The sequence below is a fragment of the Falco rusticolus genome, chromosome 8 (assembly GCF_015220075.1).
Source record: "Falco rusticolus isolate bFalRus1 chromosome 8, bFalRus1.pri, whole genome shotgun sequence".
Taxonomy (NCBI): Eukaryota; Metazoa; Chordata; class Aves; order Falconiformes; family Falconidae; genus Falco; species Falco rusticolus.
Window position 1 is genome coordinate 32,705,717 of NC_051194.1, and position 21,225 is coordinate 32,726,941.

Below are 21,225 nucleotides of genomic sequence, written 5' to 3' on the forward strand. Positions count from 1 at the left end.
CCAAACTGTGACCATATTTATTTAAAAGTTTGTTTTGCAATGGTTCAAAAACATTTCCACTTGCAACCTCACTTAGAATTCAGAATTGGACTTCTATAGCAATTTCTCTGGACTTGTGAGTGGTTCCTAGCACTATGACTACTATCTTGGGAGTTGCAGGTGCAGCCCAAATGTGCTGGGAATTCATTAAGAAGTTATTTTATAAGTTTTATTAAATGCTAATTTCATCTGTGTTTTAGGGTTTGGACCGCACTCCATTAGCATAGCACTTTTACATGTGGATTAAATGCTTTTCATATGACACTTTGTTTTTTAGTGGTTTTATGCAAGCCCTTCTCCCCAGACGATTACAGTTTTAACCATAGGTAACTTTTCAATCTAGAAGCAGAGCTGATACCAAGTGATAAGCCTTTATTTCTGTATTACAGCACTCTTTATAAGCCATGTAGGTGTTTAGTTAGGGCCGTAACTGGTGGCTTTAAATGCTTCTGATTGGACAAATCTGGTAGTAACTTTTAGTTTGGGGCAATAGATTTGTTTTAAACCCTGTTAACATCATAGTTTCAAACTTTAGTACAGAAAGTTTCAAAGTACCTGGGAACTGGGCTGAATCCCCTTTTATATTGAAGTGAGTATAATGGCTCTTGGGCTCTTCTGTTTACTGGCTTCAGGTCACTGCAGAAGCAGTGTGGGGATACCTAGCTGCAAGGCTGACACTGTAATCTTTAAACCAGATTAATTGAAGAGCAGTTTCGAGCTGTAGCTTGAACCAGTTCTCTGCTGTTCTGCAGCTTTTCAAAGAGACTGACCACTGAGAAATCTGAATCTCAAATACAATCCAAGTCACATTCTTAAGACTGTATGGAAAAATAACAGGTTAGCTAATAGCATCATTCATACTTTTTATTTTGAATACATGTACCTACAATGCACGGAATATCTTAACTAATAAAAACTGTAACACCAAATACTCTTAAAAATGATGAAGCATTGCCTTAACATCTGTCACAACTATGTATATTTGATGGCATGCCCCTAAGTGGGAAACAGCTTTCACCTGATACATTCATCTATTTTAAGTCAAAAGAAAATGTAAGAATCGAAGGCACAACCAAAATTTCTTGCATTTTGCTAACATATGCAGTATCTGAGATTAAGAAAAATGTAACGGAAGAATGACAACATACACAAATATCAACTGTATAGTCACATGCTCAGAATATTTTAAGGCATAAAGTAAATGACCAGATAAATGTTAAACTGTATTTTGTGATGCTTTCCCTTCCATTTCCACTCACAGATAATTTTGTTCTAATCTCCTTAAGGTACTCGTGTACTTTTTTTGTTCGTGGATATTTCAGAGCACTTTGCACAAGGCACTTTGATCACAGCATGTTACTAGGTAGAGCATCCTCTTAAAATCTAGTACTAGTCTTTGTTCTGGGGGGGCCTTCACAATAGCTACCGTTTTGATTAATTCATACTCAGCATGCTGCTGTATTCCTCAGGGGGCCATATAGCTCTCCTTCACCTGGGAACAAATCAACAAATACTGTGGCAGGGCTGCAACACCGTTGAAGATGACAAAGGTGCTGGGATTGTTGACATCATCTACTAAGCTATCGTACACCTTACCATCATCTCCCTCGACTGCTGGTGGCATAATACAAGACTGCTTGCCTTTAGTATATAAGCCTGTTAATACATCAGCCTCAAACACATACATTTTAGAGTCTGTCTCCCACATGTCTTTATCCTCGATTAGGTTTTTCAGGTTCCTTTTAAAGTAGATGCCAGCTCCGTATTTTTGATCTGGAAAAAGAAAGAAAAATTTTCAGAAGAAAAAAATAAAAGCCTTCAACATTTGGTTATTTTGGGGTGGTAGTACTAAGGGACTGCTGCTTCATTCAGTATTATGTTTTATCTTACAGGTCAATGCATGCCATCCTTTTAGAAGTAAATTTGCATTAAGTGGCTCTGATGCTAGCACTGACCTCCCATTGAAATAATAGGCAATGACAGCTGATAGCCGTTCTGATTTAACTGATACTCCAGTGGTGACCTTTTAAGGTTTAACTGTTAATCCAGTGATAAAAACATCAAGGTGTAATGTATTTATATAGACACCTTAGTCATCACGTACTAGGGACTCTGAAAAGGACCAGGGAAAGTAAGATTTTAATAATGTAAACTGTGGGAAAAAAAGCTTTGCCATTTATAAGGGGAACGCGCCATAAAAATGCTATTATAGTATCATGTGGAAAAGCAGAAATAAATTAGACCACCATCCTATTTATTACTTTGAAAATGTGAGAATGTGCCATATACATTGCATAGGCAAAGAAAGGCAAATCTCCGCTTTTTTTAACAGTTTATAGCCTGAAATCCCAATTTGCATTTGACAAGAAAAATATCACACCCTTCACCTATTGCAGGATGGAGCGCTAAATGTTTATTCTCCATTTCTGAAAGCATCCGTCTGCATAGACATCACAACTGTCTTCCGAAGTGTACTCTAGTTTGCATGGCAGTTGGCTCACTCAGATTATCTGCTGCCCCTGATCGCACCCGATTCGAGCTGGGGGTTAGGCTAGCTGGCTTTCAGAAGTACCTTTCAGCCTCAATTATTCTGTGATTCCTTTGAACACAGTTTAAAGCATCGAGCTGCTGAATGCATGTTTGCAGTGAGTAGATAAGGATGCTGACTTCCTTTTACGAGTGACACAACAAAATAAAATTTGGACATGGCATTATGTGTATATTAACAATTCTGTCAACAGTGTTTGGGGTAGGCTAGAATCCAGGCTTACCCTCCCAGAGCTCTACTGGCTACAGTATCAGGAAAGAAAAAAAGGAAGATCTTATTGTAGACAAAGAAGTAAGCTTCTATGATTCTAAATGGAGGTAAGAAACAGTTCTTGTTCAGGAATGCCATTTTTTCCGATTTTAATCCAACTGTAGTAGTCAGTCACTGTTCATTTCAGTTAAAGATGCCAAAGCAACTTTTTACCTGTTGGTGGAGAATACAGCCTGTGAAATCCAGTTTGGCATACTGAGCTACAGAACTGAGCAGGAACACACTGGTACAACTTGTGGGTTATTTTGGAGGTACGTTGGTATTCTTCTATGTTTTTTTTCATTTGGTGGAATGCAGCAGATAAAAGAGGATTATGTATCTTTTCAATCTGTAACATAAATATAGTGTAGTAAGCAAACGGAGACCAGTATCAATGAAGTCCATGAGTGCTCTTGTTCAGGCTATGCTCTTCAATCTAAGAACCTTTGTTTTAGCTTAGATGCGTTGACCATGAAGCAGATAAGGTATCTGAAGTGTGCAACTGATCTGCAGAAAAAGAATCATGCTACTATCTCACACCTCTCATTGAAATCAGCAGGAATATATCCTAGTGTTCTGATTTCCAGTACTTGCGCTGTTCTGAACAGATTCAGTATCAACCACGTTGAGAATAAGCTGTGTGGGTGCTTACTGCCTGCTCTTGTAAAGAACTGCAAGTGTCCTGTACGGCATGGAGAACCTCAGCTCTCACTGATCAAAATTTTACAGCTTTCGGGGGGGAAAAAAGGGTCCACAAGATGAGAGGGCCTTTACATTAGCTCGTCTTTCAAAAGCACAACTGCATGCAGTGTAATACCACACAGAATGTCGGGTGAATCAGCTACACGGCAGCTCTCGCTGGCACACCTGACTCCACCAGTGGGCCACTCATGGTCCTACAGCAAACGTCAGTGCCAGGGGCCTGCAAGGCCTCTTCTCCAGCAACCCGCTCATGCCAGACCTCTGACCACTCAGCTAAAAAATGCAGGTGCTGAAGCACAATCAAACTTCTGCTCTTTTAAGTCATTTCACTGAGCTATGACTGAGCGCTGATCCTCGGTGCAGCATCGATTTAAATTCTGATGTAGCTTTTGCATTCAGACTCAAAAATCTTTAGCTCTACAGATCAAGAAGCACTTGCTTTTATCTGGCTGGTATTTGCTATTATTTTGAGAGGCAGTCTGACCCACTGGCAGTCTGGTTTCCAGTTACCTGCTGTTATTCCTAGGCACACAAATCCCTGTTTACAAACTTCTGTACTTCTGTGTGTTGCACAGCCTCATCCTCCCGTTCAGTAAAGCACTGAGAGGCAAGCAAGATCCCAGCTTCAACACACTACTAATCAGATCGTAACTTGACAAATTCAGTTGCTAATTTTTGGTGTCAAACTCACAAGAAGAAAACAGAGACACTGCATTAGTGTCCTGGAACATCGTACTCATTCTAGCATACCAGCCTCGTATTTCTCTAGAGTCCTATAAAGGACCATTTGAAGCATGAAGTAAGACACAGGGTACACCGTTCAGTTAAAAGAACTTCTCAGAACTTAACCACACTCTGTGAGTGATTATTTGCATTATGTTTAAAATTTATTAGGAGTAATGACTATCTCCTTTTTAAGGATTAGGCTGATTTGATCTTAATTTTTAAAAGCAATATATTGAAATAGTTAATCTGTGTTTTTTAAGTGTACGTTAAACATGTTAGTTCAAATATATCACCTGAGATTTAGTTTTTCCACAAATACCCTCTTTACCTTGAGAACACAAAGCCCAGCCTTTTCAAATTGCTTCTGTCTGTCCTTAAACTCCTGAAGGTGTGATTCCACCAGTGAAATACGGACGCAGTTGGTACTATCTGTCTTGTGACTGCCTCCTTCTGAAAGCTGACCTGCTTCTGGTTGGCCTGAATACAAATAAGGGAGTAAAATTTGCAAGTTATCATAACTTCTGAAGCGAAGGCAAGCGGGAGAGATCCAATACTTTAGTTTGGTAGTTTAGTTAAGAACAAAGAATGTTAAATATTCTCCCAAGTAATGCTAGAGCCTAATATTGAGCGGGACTGATACACACTCATTTGTTCCTTTTTTCTACATTTATTAAAGAAACCAGAGAGAAGGGACCAAAGAAAAGAACAAAACCCAATTATCTTCTCCATTACATCTCTCTACCATTATATGCAAGTTGGGCTGTATCTATATTGCATGACTATACAAACACGAGATAAAAATGATCACTCAGTAGCTTTTTGTTCTAGTTCTATCAACTGTTAATGAAAGTCAAGAATTCTGTAGAATAGGTCCATTGGTGGGTCCTGCAACAGTGGTCCAGCTGTAGCTAGCAAGAGTTCAGCAAAGGTATGTGTTAATTAAACAGAAATTTTGCCAGTCTCCAGTGGCCAGGCTTTAAAGTGAAACTGTCCTGGAGGAAGTCGGCATTACAGCTGGGTGTACAACAGCCAGCCCTGTATGAACGGTGCCTTACTGGGAATACTGCCGAGCTAACAAATAGTCTTTCAGAGGCTCCTATGTCAAACTACAGTAATAACGGTAATTAAAGCAATGCTCACTATCCCTGTGAACTAAATGCGTGTCTGTCCACTCTCAGCAATACACAGATGTATGTTGCTTCATGCTTGACCTCATTTAGGTACTTATTGATTAGTCACTTGTTTACATACCCACTAAGTACAGCAGTTCCTCTTGTCTGGCTGCAGTATTCTGTTGCATACGGAGCAGCAATTTTTCAGTTGTGAGCACTGCATCAATCACAGCATCAGGAGGGCCTTGGAATTCCAGCCTTGCTTTTCCACCTCTCACTTCTTCAAGTACACATACGCTAGAGTGCCACTCTTGAGACAGTTCTGCAAACTCTTTTTTACCAAGGCTAAAGATGTAGTTGTTTTCAATAACAGCACGGTGAGTTTCCTGAATTTGTAATATGCCTTGGATCCATGATTCTGCTGTTTTCAATATTGTATGTGTATTCCCGTTAAGTTCAATAGCTGGTTCATTATCTGCAGTCTCTTTTATGCTTTGACTGCCTGACTCTTTACCTGGAAGAAAGATTTTTTAAATTTTTTTTTTAAATGCAAGTGAACTGGAAGAGTGAAGAGCTTTCAAGTGCTATCATAAATTTCTATATCCAGCCCAAGATGAACACTGCAAGAAACACACTATTCTTTTGGTAAGCTCAGAAAAAAATCAGATACAAGGAGGTAACGTTTCCAGGGAAAAAGAAATATTCTGCATTTGTGTGCGGTTGTTTATTTGCCTTCCACTAAATGACTTCCAACAAGTTAGGCACTGACAATGATTTTTATGTTTGAAGATTTTATAAAGGACTGCCCAGTTCCTTTCCTATTAATGTAAAAATGCAAAATGCTCACACATTTTTGCCTCCCCTTTTCCCCAAGACACATATGCAAATACTAAGCTCTTTTTAAAGGAATGAGGTTTCAGATTCTCAAGTCTGGAGTGCTCATCTACTTGAAATGTCCCTTCCGTTCGTTACTTACTCAAATAATCACTGCTGTTGTAACACTGCTTTTCTCCCAGTTTGTGTGTTGCTGAATGAAGTTTCCTCTGGAAAGCCTTGAAAAAGAAAAGTTTAGGGGCAGTTTGCCATTTATGTTGTCAAATACACAATTTGTCTCTTCAAAACCCTGTTAAGCAGCAGTTTACAGCTGTAGTTACACCACCCACCCACCCCAAATTCTGAAAATGTTAACAGCTGACATGTCAGCTTTTCCCAAAATTTTATTCCTGACAGTATCAAATGCATTCTTGTTCTTCTATGTCTCCTAAGGTAAAACACCTTACACACTGAATGGTACCTTTACCAGCTCCTTGTGGTTGTGGCTTATCTGGAGCTCATGGAAGCACAGCAGATAAAGGTGTTTATTACTTGCAGTTTCATACTGATGAATCCTTACTCAATTTTAAAACCTAGACTATTGCCCTGCCTTTACTCCAAAGCTCCTCTTCATGATCACACCTGGAAAGCCTCTGGGAAGCGCTGCTCTGCTAGGCAGTGGATTTGGCATTGGGCAAATTGCCCTTCCTTCTTTTTTCAGCAAAAAGAGTTTCTGCTGTGCCCTGATTATCAAGGGATTAAGTGACGAGTACGTAGCTGTCATACAACTTCCTTTACAGTTTATGGGACTGTTACAGAACATGGATCTGATCTTAGAATTATAGAACAGTTTGGAAGGGACCTTAAAGATCATCTAGTTCCAAGCCCCCTCCACCTAGTTCTTGCACCCATTGAAAGAATGGATGGTTGGAGTTAAATGGGAACAAAAGCAAACTCTGTACTTTTATAATAGATGGCAATCTAAAATAGTTGTGTATTAATCACATCAGCCAAATATTCAAAAGGCGGAAAATGGCACACTGCAGTTGTAATTATCCACTGTTTCTAACCCTTCACATTAGGTCATACGTGTTCATAGGGTTCTGCCCTAGGAACTTCATACAAAAAAAAGAAAACAAAAGTGAGAAAGAAATTTCCTGAGAAGGAATGAGTTTATTTCCTAATGAATTAAGGGTAGACTCTCTCTTACAAATTTGCTGACAGTCATGAGAATTTCACAGCTCCCTCCCTTTGTTATCACACCACAGGGTGACAACTTCAGGTTTAGTGAAGAGAAAATAAAGATTTGTAAATATTGATAATACCTGTTAATGAGACAAATAGTTTCATAAAGGGACCTGCCACTCAAATATTAAAAGTAGTGCAGAATTCAGTTTATCTTAATTTATAGGAATCTTTGGGTATATTTTTTTACAGTTTGGGGTTTTCCTTATTGGTAGTTAACAATCTGTTACCTGATAGGCATTGTTGTCATCGGGGCAAAAGACAAACTGCACATCTATCTTATTCTCAGGGTGTATCCTGGCAAATTTTAAAACCTCTTCAGTCATGATCTCTGCCACTGTATCAACAGGCAGCATTAATGACCAAATCCCGTCTGCTGGAAAAGAAACTGAAGGAGACTGATAGTCCTGAAGACAATACAGGCATCTTGTCACTGCATTTTTTAATACCTGTAGAAAAAGACCCAAGTATTTTAGTCCTCATACCATTCAACACGAAAATAAATTAAAATCCAGTCTAACTGAACATTACCTCACACAGCAACACGGTGTGGTGGTATTGCGGCCATACAATGTGCAGTACAAACTCACAGGGCAGATTATACCCTTTTGTTACTACGAGTTCTTTATAAGACGAAGAATATCTAATCTGAGACATAAGTTCATCCTGAAGAGCTGGACCTGCTTTTTGCAGCAGTCTGCCTGAAACTGGAACGTAAGGCTCGCCATTCACAGACACAGTATTAACAACAGCTGTAGTCTGGAAGAAAAGAGTGCTAAGTTTCAGTATAGTTTAAGTTTACTATTTGCAAGCTTTGCTACTATAGAGAGCATTCTTTCAAGGAACAATCCCTTTTAAGAAAACCTCACTGCAGCAGATCAGCTGTTAGAAAGCTTCTCTTACTACTAAGGGCAGTGCTGGAATACATCAAAGTATGCACCTTCTAGTGGCAGTAAACGCAGACATTTTTTCCGAAGCCAATAGTGTGAGTCAATTGAAGAGGTCAAGTCATCAATGTGTATTCAACAGAATTATTACCCCAGCTACAGAAGTGACCCATATGTGCCTCATCAAATGCAATTCTGCAGCTGATTATCAACGAGCAGGTGAAAACTACAGTGCGCTCCATTATCCCAGCCCACACGGATGCTCCCCATGTGAGGGCAGCAAGCATTCACCAAACTAGCAGGATCAGTGCACACAGGGGAGCTGCAAAGCCATGGTTGCTTCCAGTTCCCAGTGGAAACAGCAGATCCCTGTAGTAGGTCTTCTGTATTTCGAATTAAATATGTAAACTGCAAAAAACTTGTTTACAGTAACTGTTCTAACTTCAATTGTTGAAGATTACCTAAAGATACAGGACTTTGGAGCATATTTTCCTCATAGCCTTGAAGGCACAAGGTATCTTTCACTGCTGTAGAACTGGTTAATAAAATTCCCTACAATGTCAACTTTGTGATCCTTTGCTCTCATATAAAAAAAAATGAACTTCCTACTCAATTAAGACACTTCTTTAAAACAAGTTACGATTTTTGTTAAAGTACAGTATTTGCTAAAAGCAAATGCCATTTCTGTGATGTAGCTTCTAGTCTAAGAGCTCTGTTGGATTACTATGACTAAGCTCATGTATTTTGCAACAGATTTTCTAGTTAAGTGAAATGAATCCATTTAAATGATGCACTGTTTAAAGGTAAGGTGCACATCATCTGTGTTATTTTCTGTGTTATCATCTGTGAGTTATTTTCAGCTGTTACAGTCTTTGTTGAATAACTCCAGTAGTCACATCTATGAGAACATAAATGATAGGGAAAAAAAGCAAGGCAAAAAATAGGAGTAGACTTCTAGGGAATGCATGATAAAATGTGAACTCCCATGATGTTATAATAAGAATATAATAATATATCCCTATGTTAATGTTTATTAATCATGCAATCTTTAGCTGCTTCCTATTATACCATGACAGCATGTACACACAAAAAAATACATTCCTTGCTGCTATCATTTATTTACCACTTGTAAGTTCTCACCAGGCTGAGAAGATAACTACTCAGCGGACCAATACAATATGTGTTCTGAACTCTTGGGCTCCAAATCCTGTCAAGACTTGGTGGCAACTCCATGTTCAACACATTATGGGACAGACTTACCTTCTGCTCATCAAGGAATCCTCTTATGATGCGCAAGCGAGTGCCTCCAAGTTTGATGAAAGTTGAAGACTGGCTGGGTGAAACTGAAAGAGTTTCTGGAAGTGAACTAGGATCACCCAGAAACTTTTCACAGGCCTTCTTCATTTCTGCAACTGCAGGCTCATAGATGTTCACCAGGCGGATTTCCCTGAGACAGCTTGGTGGACCTGCCTCAACAAATTCCTTTATAGCCATCACAATTACCTGAGCACACAAACTGAGCGGGAAGCCAAAAATACCTGAACTCACTGCTGGGATAGCCACAGACTTTATAGCATTTTCTGGAGCACTAACGTATTTCAGAACGTTCACAATAGCTTCGTGAAGTAGGTCACAACATCTTTCGTTTTCATAAATGGTCCACCTTGGACCAACTGCATGAATAATTTTCTTACAAGGAAGCTTCCCTCCACCTGTCACTGCTATTTTGCCAGCTGTGAGTTTTCCATACTTTTTAATATGAAGATTGCTTTGTTCTTGTATTTCTGACCCTCCAGCATTCACAAGGGCTAAAGCAAGGCCTCCTGCATGATCTAGATATTCATTGGCTGCATTCACCAAAGCATCGACCTTGTGTCTTGTGAGATCATCCTTACAAACACAAATGTAAATTCCCTGCTTCAGTTTTTTCCTGTACACTTCAACAGCACCTTTTGTACTTTTGAAGGTTGATATACAAACAAACTTTTTATAAATGAGATTACTTAGGCAGTTCTCTCTTTTCTTAAGGACTTCATAGACATCTTTTTTGATGGGGATCACCAAGCTGTCCTCATCCATTACCATGCTTGGCCCTAGGATACAGAATAATACAAAGTGAAACCAAAGATACTACTGTCAAAACACTGGGTTTTATACAGAAGCATGGTTTATAGCTTTCAATTTTATCCTACTGCCATTACTTATCAGTATTTTCTGGCATAGTCTGATCTTCTTTCTCCCCCTTTCATAGCCTTAGAAAGTCCAACTAAGCAACGAAAGGCAGACAACAGTATCACTGAGCCTGTGGTGACTTGAGAGTTTAGGTTTGCCTTACCCTTTACTGGAGGAGAAAGCTTGGTTAAGATGTGTCTCCTCATGTTACTTGTTCTCATCCCCCGCTCCCTTGCCTCCCCTTTCCTACGGTTTATTCTCCCCACCATTATTAGGCTGAAAACCATTGTCAGGGCCATATTCATAAATGAATCAGTGACATGATCTGAATTAAAAAAAAACAACCAAACAAACAAAAAAACACAACACACCAGAAAATTTGAGTTTGAGCACCAACCTCAAAACCTGATGCAGCAGCATAACTGAATGGTGAGGAGGAAAAAGGAACAGACAAGTGGGAGAAGAACATCTTTGAAAAAGATGCTGTTACAGGGCTTTAACTGGCTGCAATGCTACTGTTAGCTGTGCTTGCCACTAAAATTCCAGCTGAGAAAGCAAATATGAAAAGCTACGCCATACCCGGGGATTCAGAATGCTTGTAAAAGCAGAAAACCAACTTGTTCCCCTCCGAGCTTGTTTTCTGGAAAGGCTGAAGCCTGCCTCTGCCCTCTCCAGGGCGTTTTTAGTATTTTTTGTTACTGATTTCCCGTAAGGTCCAAGGCCTTTGCAGAGTCAGTGACTCACAGCACACAGGCAGAGACACACAAGAGAGAACTTGCCAACACGTTCTTTTAACCGTACCACAGAGATCTTACACTGAGCTTTGTCTTTAATTCTGTGGCTTTTCTTTGGTCTGCACATAAAGCCCACAAGCAAGTTCTTTCTTTGTATGGAACTTGTGAATTCAGAAGGGCTTTTTAAACCACTTTTATCAGTGAACAAAAATAATGGTAAAGAGTGGGGCAGCTTTGACGACATCACTGTAGCTATACAGCCCTCTCTTGGCAGATGTCAGCAGTACTATAGGCAGTAGTTCACGTTAATTAGTGTAAATAAATTTGTAACAGTTTCATCAGACTTTTCTCTGGAATATGCTAACCTGCTTTTAAAAATTCTAACGTTTCTCACAAAGTATTACACACCGACTCATCAAAACACTTCGGAACTCTTACTCTTAAAAGAGAAATGCAAGCAAATTCTGTTGAAGTAATGAATAATAACGTTGATTCATAACTGCGTCTAATTCATACATTTCAGATTGCTTTTGGCTATTCCATGTTGATGTTTTCCAGTTTGCTGGCCGCAGTTGGCAATGTTCAACTTACATGGGGGAAGATGGCTTACCTGAACTGCCCGCTGCCCAGCTCAACGGACTGTAACTCTATTGCAAAAAAAAAAAAAAAAAAAAAAAAAAAAGAAAAGGAAAGAGAAAATACGCGTTACGGCCCGATGTGCTGCGTTCCTGCAGGCGCGGTTCTGTCGCAAGCAAAAGCAGCAGCACCGCCTTTTGCAAAACTTTATTTGCAAAAACTTTGCAAAAACAGGTTTTCCAACACTTCAAATGCCATTCCCAGCTGAACCCGCGGGCGGTGCCCCACAGCCTCCCCCAGCCTCCCCCGGCCCCCGTTGGGCCGCCGGGGCAGGTCGCCGCCGGCAGCGGGCGCGGGGACCGACGCGGGGACCGACGCCCTGCCCGCGGCCCCGGCCCCGAGCCCCGCCGGCAGCGCGGTGCGCGCAGCCCCGGCCCGGCCCCGGCCCCGGGGCGCCTCCCGCCGCAGCTGCCCCGGCCCCTGCGGGCGCTGCCGCCCCGCGTCGGGCCGCCGCCGCCAGCCCCGGGCCCCCCGCCCCGCTCCGTTACCTGCAGGATCCCCATCAAGCGGCGCTGCGCGGCGCAGCCGCCGGCCCCTCAGCGCTGGGAGCCCGAGCAGGGCGCGGGGCGGGGAAGCGCGGCCCCGGGCGGGAAACGAAAGCGAAAGCGGGCAGCGGCAGGCGTCATGGCGGCGGCGCTGCTGGTGCGGCTCTGCCCCGCGCCCGACGCCAGCGAGAAGCCCCTGCTCAAGCTCCAGAGCTACTTCCAGTCAGGGAAGCGGTCGGGGGGCGGCGAGTGCGAGGTGCAGACGGGCCCCGAGCCCGGCACCTACTGGGTGCGCTTCCAGCAGGAGCGAGGTAGGGGCCGGAGGAGAGGGGCTGGGGGCGGCGGGGCCCGCGGCTCGGCCAGCTCCCGCCGCCGCGCTGAGGGGGCGGCCCTGGGGGGCTGGCGGCGCGCTGAGCCCGCCGCCGCCTGAGCGGGCGGGAAATGGCGGCCGGGGGCACCATCTTGTGCCCGGGGCGGCGGGCCCCGGTGGGCGCCCGTAGCCGTCAGGGCCGCAGGGGACGCGGTCCGCCTCACCGGCGTGTTCCCGCCTCGCTGCAGATAAGAGGAGCGTGGTGTCGCGCACAGATCACACCTTGGAGATCGGAGCCAGGCACCTGAAGATAATCATCGAGCAGGGAGAAGGGGACCCGAGCGAGGGCCGGGTGACAGAGCAGCCTTCCCCCAGCGGCCCCGTCCGTTCCAGCTGTCCCCCACCTCAGCAGGAGCAGCAGGCGGCCAGAGGCCATGGGGGCACAGCAAGAGAAGTCATCACCAAAAAGGTACATCAGGAGAGCAGTTAACAAGCAGTGTCACCGTCACCGAGATCGGGATTGAACCTTTTCACACCCACGTAGCGTCAAGGAGCAGGCGTACCCCAGGGGGATCGCTCTGCCCGGCGTGCGCACCCGCTCACCGGCGGGCACACGGTGGGAACAGCAGAGTACTTGCACATGCACCGTGCGTTACATATTCATGTTCACTCATGCACGGGCTTGCTCACAAGTTTCTCACTTCTAACACAAACTAGTATGCGTCCTCAGGTAGCACTGCTGATGGTTTTTTACTAACTACACATGCTCCCGAAACAGGGGTTTGCCCTCTTTCGGGGGACTATTTGAGTCAGAGGTCACAATCTCCCACTACCACAATTACTTTTGTCCTACTTTCAACTACTTTTCTGTGGATTGCAAAACTTTGTCAGCTTGTCTCCTCTTGTGGCAGAACTTTCCTCATTTGGAGGCTTCTTTCTTTATAACTTAAATAAGTGTGCTTTTCACCATCCATTCTTTGTTTCCCGTCCTTCCCAAGGCTGAAGTCCCTTCATTTGTCACTTTTAGCAGCTTTAGAGAGTCAGCTTGGCCTAAACTTTGTGCACAGATTTGTTTAACATGTAGTTAAACACTAAATCAAAGTTTGGTAATTTGTGTTTAGACAACATCAGGACCTGCCATTATCTTAGTCAATAAAACAGGAGCAGGGAGCAACTTTTGAGTGCTGGGTGACAGGTCATCCACTCCTGTTAACAGGCAGCACGTTTTTTACCATGGCTTTGGTGTGTACCAACCACTGCTCCTCAAAGTGGTACCCTGGCAGGTTTCAGGGGATAGTAAGCACCAAGGACCGCTCCGAAAAGGTGGAAGAATTGTATGAGATTTGGTTCCCTTCCTGCTACACAGACCTCTTAACACTATTTTAGCATGCACCTTCAGACAGCTCTGATTACTCTGATCCCTTACCTCAGCATTCGGTGTAGCACAGCAAACACTATTTCAGACTCTGTGAACTAAAAGTTATGCAGAAAAGATCGGCTGTGTGTCAAGAGACACGGGGTAGGGCCAGGCACCAATATCTGGCCCAGAGGGTGTACCTTCTTTTGCACAGTAGCTTAGATGTAGTTTTTGAGATACAGCGTATGCTAACATAGTGGTACCTGACATCTGTAGCAGTATACTGCAATTTCCCTATCCTTCTGTCTGTGGGAAGTAGAGATGTGAACATGTTTGTTATTATTTTTCAGAATCCTGTTTTCTGCCTTAACCCTGAGGTACTAAAGCATGACTTTTGGGAATTTTTTAAAGAAAGATGCTAAGAGAAAACTGAAAAGTCTAATATAATTAAAGAACAATGTAGGATAACTTGTATGTGCTGTTAAAACATGTTCTGTCTCTGTCATCTGACACTAAGGGAACAGACCGGTTCTTTTGGGGATCCTTGGTAGAATGGTCATGGCACTAAACTGTAGTTACAATTAAAGCTTTATTTTTTTTCACAGGATTTTATGATTAGCATAGCATAGAATTGATTATCAGAATTTCTGCACAGGATTTCTGCAAGCAGAATCAGTGTGGTACAATTTTGCAGCGTAGCACTGAGTTTTGTAACACAGTTTCATTTATGGTTTCTGTAACCACCTGGACCCTCTGTAGATCATGCCAAATCTCTAATACTTGGCATGCTGTATCGATACAACAGTCATAATCTAGACTCAAAAAACACATAAAAGAATATGAATCACTCGGTCCTTGGAGGAAGTGGAGGATGCTGGGGGTGTCCCTGGCCACTGGGGGATCACAGGTCTCACTGTTCAGCAGCAGTTGTGATCCAAGTTCCCACTTAGCACTTGTAACTGCTTGATTTTTTAGACAGTGCTCTGCATGTGGTTACGCTTCCCATGATGATGGGGTCATCACCATCTGGTTGGCAGGGTGCCTGGGACTTTCAAGGCCAATAAGGAGGGGAGTAGTAGGCCTCTGGTGCCCAGGAACCTTGAGAATGATAGAGGGGGGAAGAAGAAATCTGTTTGCTTCGTCTGCTTGGATGAAGGTCTGCGCAGGACCTTCCAGGGCCGGATAATGAGGGGAAGAGGGACTAATGCATAACTAGCTTGGTCACAGAGAGTGGCTGTTTGCCTCATAAAATGGCATCAGTAATGCTAGCCATATTACCAGAGGTCAGGAGTAGAGGGTACAAGTCACGGTCTCAAAGTAAGTAGCAAAGTTACTGTCTTTGTTCCTGCAATGCAGGTGACATTAGCAAATTTCATTTTTGCTGCTGACTTAGAAACAGATCGCTTTACTTCAATGTATAATATCAGTGTACTGTAATGTCAGTGTACGTGACTGAAAAGAAACACTATGTGCAAATGTGTCAGTAGTAATCTGGCCCTACTGAGATGTACAGAGCTTTTCCTTGTTCAAAATACAGAAGCAGCAAGCAGAGAACCATAGAAAAAAAAAAAACCGCTATCTTCTTGTCTTCTCTTTAGATATTTCTTACAGTATCTGCAACTTTGAATACCAGTATGTTCACTGAACAGCAGAGGGAGAAAATTACCATTGTATGTCCAAATTTAAAAAGAGAAGGAAATCCTAATATTGATGGCTCTGAGAAATTGACGGGAGATTTTACAGATATTGAAAAAGCTTATCGCTACTTCAAGGATATCCTTGCAGGCAATGACCCAAAACATGATTTTTCACATTCTGAAAGTGAAAATTATTTGAAAGATGAAAATGTTCTGAATACTGAAGAAATGAATGAGCTTACAGTTCTGTCAGCTCTCTATGAATATTTCATTCACACCTGCAAACAACAAATCAAAGTACTACGTGAACGTTTTGGAGTGTGTATAAGAAGTAAAGATAATGACAATGGAACCACATCAGTATGTCTCACTTCTGATAAAAGCCCTTCATCAATACAAGAAGCTAATGATTTTTTTATCAGAACTTTTCAGAAAAGTGTAGAAGATCTGAAACAGGAAAAAATTCCTATAACAAACAGTGACACATTAAATGAGACAATAATGAAATTAAATGCTAGGTTTAGTAATCTTCTTGCCAAAGGGGAAGGGAATCAGCTGCTACTCCGTGGTCCAGCGAGTGTGATTTTACTTGCCAAAACGTTTCTAGCAGAAGAAGCTAAGAACAGCCAAGCTGAAAAGAATATGAAAATATCATCTGAACTATACAAGTACAGGAATGGAATTGAAGTTGATGCTTCTCTGTTTAAACTGTTGGAAACAAAGATAAGCAAAGAAATTGAAGGCATTAAAGACAAATTTGATACAGTAACAGAAATGAGAGTCAGTTCATATAGCCAGAAGATGCTCATAGTATTTAGGCCTAGGAACAAAACTACTGATATGTCTTCACATGCTACTGAAAGTTTCATCAATGCATTTCAGAATGCCTTTGCAATGTTAAGAGAAAAACACATCAGCTTGAAACTTTCAGAAGGTCAGAATAGAAAATTAGATACGCTGTTTAATGGAAAACGATTGGAAGATCTGCATGTAAAACTTACAAAGAAGGAAGACAAAATCATCTTAAGTGGTTTACCAGACAATCTTTATGTTGCTGAAAATCTTATTGTAAACCTTCTTAACACTGAAGACTCACCACAAACTAAAAATAGACCACCAGTGTCCTCTGATCTCAGCTATCAAGCTACAGGAGCATCTGGGAAGAAACACAATGGCAGGCAAAAGAATAATGTTTCTTCTGAAGGACAGGCTAAGGCAAAGACAGAAAACGACAAAGATATGTGTCCAATTTGCATGGAGAGAATTATTGATAAAGAAATACTGAAAAAGTGCAATCACGTATTTTGCAAAGATTGCATCACCCAGGCCATGTCTTACAAGCAAACTTGTCCTATTTGTAACACCTTCTATGGACCCATGAAAGGAGACCAACCAGAGGGAATAATGTCAACTAGAACACTGCTGTCATCTCTCCCTGGTTATCCCAGATGTGGTACTATAGAGATTAAATATTACATGCACGGTGGTATTCAAACTGTAAGTATATTTAAAGTTTCATAAGATATATTTTTCCCACAACAAAACCAATAGTGAATATAAAATTAGCTATTTTCCCCTCATTTTAATGCATATCCAGGAGAGATCTTTCTTTGTTCTGTATAAATCTGCAGGTACTTAATTCAGTGGTTTTGGTTGAAATTAAGTAATATAGTAGGAATTAAACAGTCAAATGGTAGCATTCCATTTTCTATGGACCAGGACAGAGCTACCTGTCTTTAATTTGTACATGGTGAATAACTAAACTGAAATCTATGGAGTGATTTGTAAACAAAATTTTGTGCGTATAATGAGGATTCCCTGAGGCATTCTTGTAGCTGCCAACACCAACAGACAAAAGTGAATAGTGAGCTGGCTTGCAAGCTTTGCAGGTGAGATATGTGCTCAGAGCCATGTGCATAGGACTGAAAACGGTATAAATGAAAAAGCCAGGGTTGGGGTGACATGCATTTGGGAGAACAAAGAAGAAAAAACAAATTTAAAAATAGCAATGGATGTGTGCTAGTTTTGGCTGGGATGCAGTTGATTTTCTTCATAGTAACTGGTACAGCGCTTGTGTTTTGGGTTTGTGCCGAAAACAGTGTAGATAATACAGAGATGTTTTTGTTGTTGCTGAGCAGTACCTTTTCTGCTTCTCACACATGAGTGATGACAAGAAAATGTAAATGAAACTTAAATGACAGAAATTATCTGATGAGAAAAAACTCCTCAAAATCAGTCATTAGTCATGCTATGTCCTTCTGAATCAAAGAAAGGATAAAAAGTATTGCGAAAGCTGGGATGTATCATTTTCATGCTTTCAAAGCATTTTTGATTTATAATGTGGTTTTGTTTTGTTTTTCTGCAAAATAGAGGAATCATCCAAACCCAGGGAAACCTTACAGTGCAACTTCTCGAACAGCATATTTACCTGACAATAAGGAAGGGCAAGAAATTCTGCAGCTCCTCAAAAGAGCCTTTAACCAAAAATTGATTTTCACAGTGGGTCAGTCTCATACTACTGGCGCAAAAGATGTTATCACATGGAATGATATTCACCACAAAACTTCCATGACTGGAGGACCTACCAAGTAAGTAGTCTTCTCTTTATGTAATTTTATTGCTACTGTTGTCAGGAAGGCTACCCTGAATGTTTTGCACGCAGAGCTTTCATATTTTGTCACTAACAGAATGATTGTGGAATGCTTTATGGAACCAGACTTGAATCACCTTCAAACCAGTTTGGACAGTTGGAACAAGGATGAGCTCGTTATACACATCATACTCACAAGGTAGTCTCTGGTTGCCTCTCAGGCTGCTCGTTCACCAGTGAGCTGTGTAAAGCACCTACTCAGCTGATAACTGTTCTGATTAGAAACCGCTTGTAGTAGAGGACAGGACAGCAAGCTAAGGCAGCTTGATAGCAGCTAAGGTTGGACTCCTGATCTCAGCCTCTTCTGTCACCTGCTGGTTTGCACCAGGAGGTGCTGGTCCATTATGATCCTGGTAAAGATGGCAGTCTGTGAAATACGACTTGAAATTCTACTTATCGGAGCTAACAGCGAGAAGAAAGAGATTGTAGTATAGATGTGGTTATGTCCTTTTAGATGCTAGGCACCCTGAGTTGCGCAGCATTCAGTGGGCCTCTGGTCAGAGCACAGGACACCATGCTGACCCTGTCCGTAGAAAGGGTTACCCTGTTTTGGTATTTCTAGCTATTACAGGATTTTCTTAGTGGAAGATAACTATTCAGCATTTCTTGAGGACTTCCTGCACTTGTAAATAAAGGCAAGGACATGCAGGTGGCGTAGTCACTGGTACCGAGTGGGAGCCGCCCCCACCTTTCTTAGAGCAAGCTGGCTGAGTCTGTCATGCGGCCATAGGGTGTGCACAGCACAACACAGGCCTGAAGGCCACACCGCACCTGCAGCGTGGCGCGGTACAGCACGGCACAGGCCTGGGCCTGCTCCCATTCACGGTTGTGTGTAGCACTAATTCCTCAATGGTCTTCCAATTAGGATCGCTACATTCCAGCCCTTAATGCACGTACAACTGACCATTCTTAAAGATATGATTAACTATGGATTATGTCAGGAAAATGTTTGGCTCCTGGAAAAAATCTTGGAGAGTCAAGAGGGAGGCTTGGAACAATCCTTCCAAGCTTGCTGCAGCCTCTCAGGGCCAGGTGTCTTCATGCAAGTTCTGAAGATTTGTGTCCAGATCCTCCTTTCTGGGCTAGAATCATAAAAGAGCAAAAAGTATCAGTTTTACTGTATAGCCTGCTCTGCCTAAATGCTCTCCTGAGTTACCACTTGCTTCATACACTCTTCTGGTGGTGCACTACCTAAAATCCAGAGGTGCCGTTATATTTGTGTTTTGAATGCTCAGTTGGATATGCTTCAGGTCTGATGTTCAGAAAGATGCGTACCCAAGCACCGTATCATTTTCAAGTGAGACAGCAGGCATCTTTGAAAATCAAGTTCTTAGCATCAGTTTGGACAACCAAATTCAGCAGTTCCTTTTCTTAAGTTTTTAGCTTTACCCTGTCTGTACCACCTCTCTTGACTTGCAAAGTAGGGTCTGTTTTCTCTGTAGAGTAAGAAGTAAGTGCATAAAATTTGTGAAGTGTTTTAAGAGATTTTATGGAGAAGACTCTGTAGAACTGTCAAGTACTTCATTGCAGAAGTAGCCCAAACAATTCTTTTCTTCTTCTCCTAGTTTTGGTTACCCTGATCCTGATTACCTGCAGCGAGTTCGATCAGAACTGAAAGCAAGAGGAATTGAATAAAGAAATTTATCAGCTGTCAACTCTTAAGTGTGATAACTGGACATGTAGCAGTTACTTTACTATTCAAGCACTAAGGAGACAGGAGTTACTTTGTTCAGCTGCTGTACTTAAATCACTTGCTGTTCATGGTCAGTTAAGAAAAGTAATCTTTTTTCATCAAATGGTATGTGTTTGGTTTACACATCATTTACTTACAATACTTATAATTTAATACTTATAATACTTACCATTTACTTATATAATCATGCTTCTCTATATGTGTAATTTTTACAGAATTTGGGTCTTGTGAGTGCAGCGTCAGTACTTGTTTACTTGACGAGTATCAAGTTGTGTCTCTTATTTTAACAGTGAATCTGATCAGCGCCTTTTTCCCACAAGTCTTCAGTCTGACCACGAAAACTGTTAGATCCACTACTAGCTTTTATTCGATCAAAAAAACTTCCTTTAGCTTCGTGAGTTTACAGCTGTCATCATGGATAGCATCATGTAACCCATCTGCTGGAAAATTTTTATGCAGCTATAGTATCAGCTGTGATCTTTCGCTTCTTTTCATGACGGAACTGTCACTAGTGGTTTGGGTTTTAGACATGAAATTAGTGGGGTAATGTATGAGGGGGTATGTGGATGGTGCTGTATCTTTAATCCTGCAGAAGTGCTGAATGCTCAGAGCCACGCTGGAGGAAATGGAAAGCAACGATGCCTGTGGCCATCTCTGATCATGGGGTCCTGGCTCCGCCTTCCATCATGTTTAAGCTTAAATACAGCTTTTCACTCAGTTTTGCAACTGTAAAGTTATGTTCTTCCCGTTGCTTCCAATATATGGCTTAAACTGTATCATAAAGATACTTTGTTGCTACTCTGCACTAAATAGCCTGCTAATTACCTTTGTGGTGGTGGAAACTAATATCTTTCACTTAGTGCAGCCGTAATATTTAGTGAGTTAAACCATTTCCTTTAGGCTGTTGAATATAATAAATAAAATATAAAATACCATCTGTACAGGTTTTTCCTTCTATTTTAGGTATGTGTAGTTGCGTTTTTGTTTTTTTTTTTTAATTTAGGAGCTTCCCAGCAACACCATAATTTGGGATGGTTTGGATCCTATGCCACCTGCTTTTTTTTTTTTGAGGTTCCCATATAGTGAACAGGCAGTACTACTTCACCACCTTGACTTTCAGATTCTGTAGTATTGGGCACTTTCTGGTTTCCATGTGGGTTGGGATGTCTTTCTTTCTTTTGTTCTTACCTTATTTGTTTTCAGATTTTACACTATTTCACCCCTCCTTTT

At 41.8% G+C, this 21,225-nt stretch overlaps 2 protein-coding genes across 6 annotated transcripts; one reads left to right on the forward strand and one right to left on the reverse strand.

The window, feature by feature from the left end:
• Positions 1-882: 882 nt before the first annotated feature.
• Positions 883-12,474, reverse strand: PARP9 (poly(ADP-ribose) polymerase family member 9). 2 transcript variants are annotated; one of them, XM_037398127.1, is made up of 11 exons: positions 12,352-12,381; positions 11,838-11,874; positions 10,891-10,915; positions 9,582-10,414; positions 7,966-8,193; positions 7,665-7,883; positions 6,353-6,428; positions 5,516-5,890; positions 4,593-4,741; positions 3,011-3,185; positions 883-1,812 (listed from the first exon to the last, which is right to left on the reverse strand). In XM_037398127.1, the coding sequence occupies exons 4-11, from the start codon at positions 10,404-10,406 to the stop codon at positions 1,505-1,507; spliced, it is 2,355 nt and encodes a 784-aa protein (XP_037254024.1). In that variant the 5' UTR covers positions 10,407-10,414; positions 10,891-10,915; positions 11,838-11,874; positions 12,352-12,381; the 3' UTR covers positions 883-1,504. The 2 variants fall into 2 exon arrangements, with proteins under 2 accessions (XP_037254024.1, XP_037254023.1); XM_037398126.1 differs by lacking the exon at positions 10,891-10,915 and having other exon boundaries at positions 12,352-12,474.
• On the forward strand, positions 12,422-20,936 carry DTX3L (deltex E3 ubiquitin ligase 3L). 4 transcript variants are annotated; one of them, XM_037398132.1, is made up of 5 exons: positions 12,422-12,659; positions 12,907-13,127; positions 15,614-17,149; positions 18,153-18,240; positions 18,340-18,408. In XM_037398132.1, the coding sequence occupies exons 1-4, from the start codon at positions 12,488-12,490 to the stop codon at positions 18,222-18,224; spliced, it is 2,001 nt and encodes a 666-aa protein (XP_037254029.1). In that variant the 5' UTR covers positions 12,422-12,487; the 3' UTR covers positions 18,225-18,240; positions 18,340-18,408. The 4 variants fall into 4 exon arrangements, with proteins under 4 accessions (XP_037254029.1, XP_037254028.1, XP_037254026.1 ...); XM_037398131.1 differs by lacking the exon at positions 18,340-18,408 and adding an exon at positions 19,868-20,936 and having other exon boundaries at positions 12,423-12,659; XM_037398129.1 differs by having other exon boundaries at positions 12,423-12,659; positions 18,023-18,240; positions 18,340-19,859.
• The last annotated feature ends 289 nt before the right edge of the window (positions 20,937-21,225 follow it).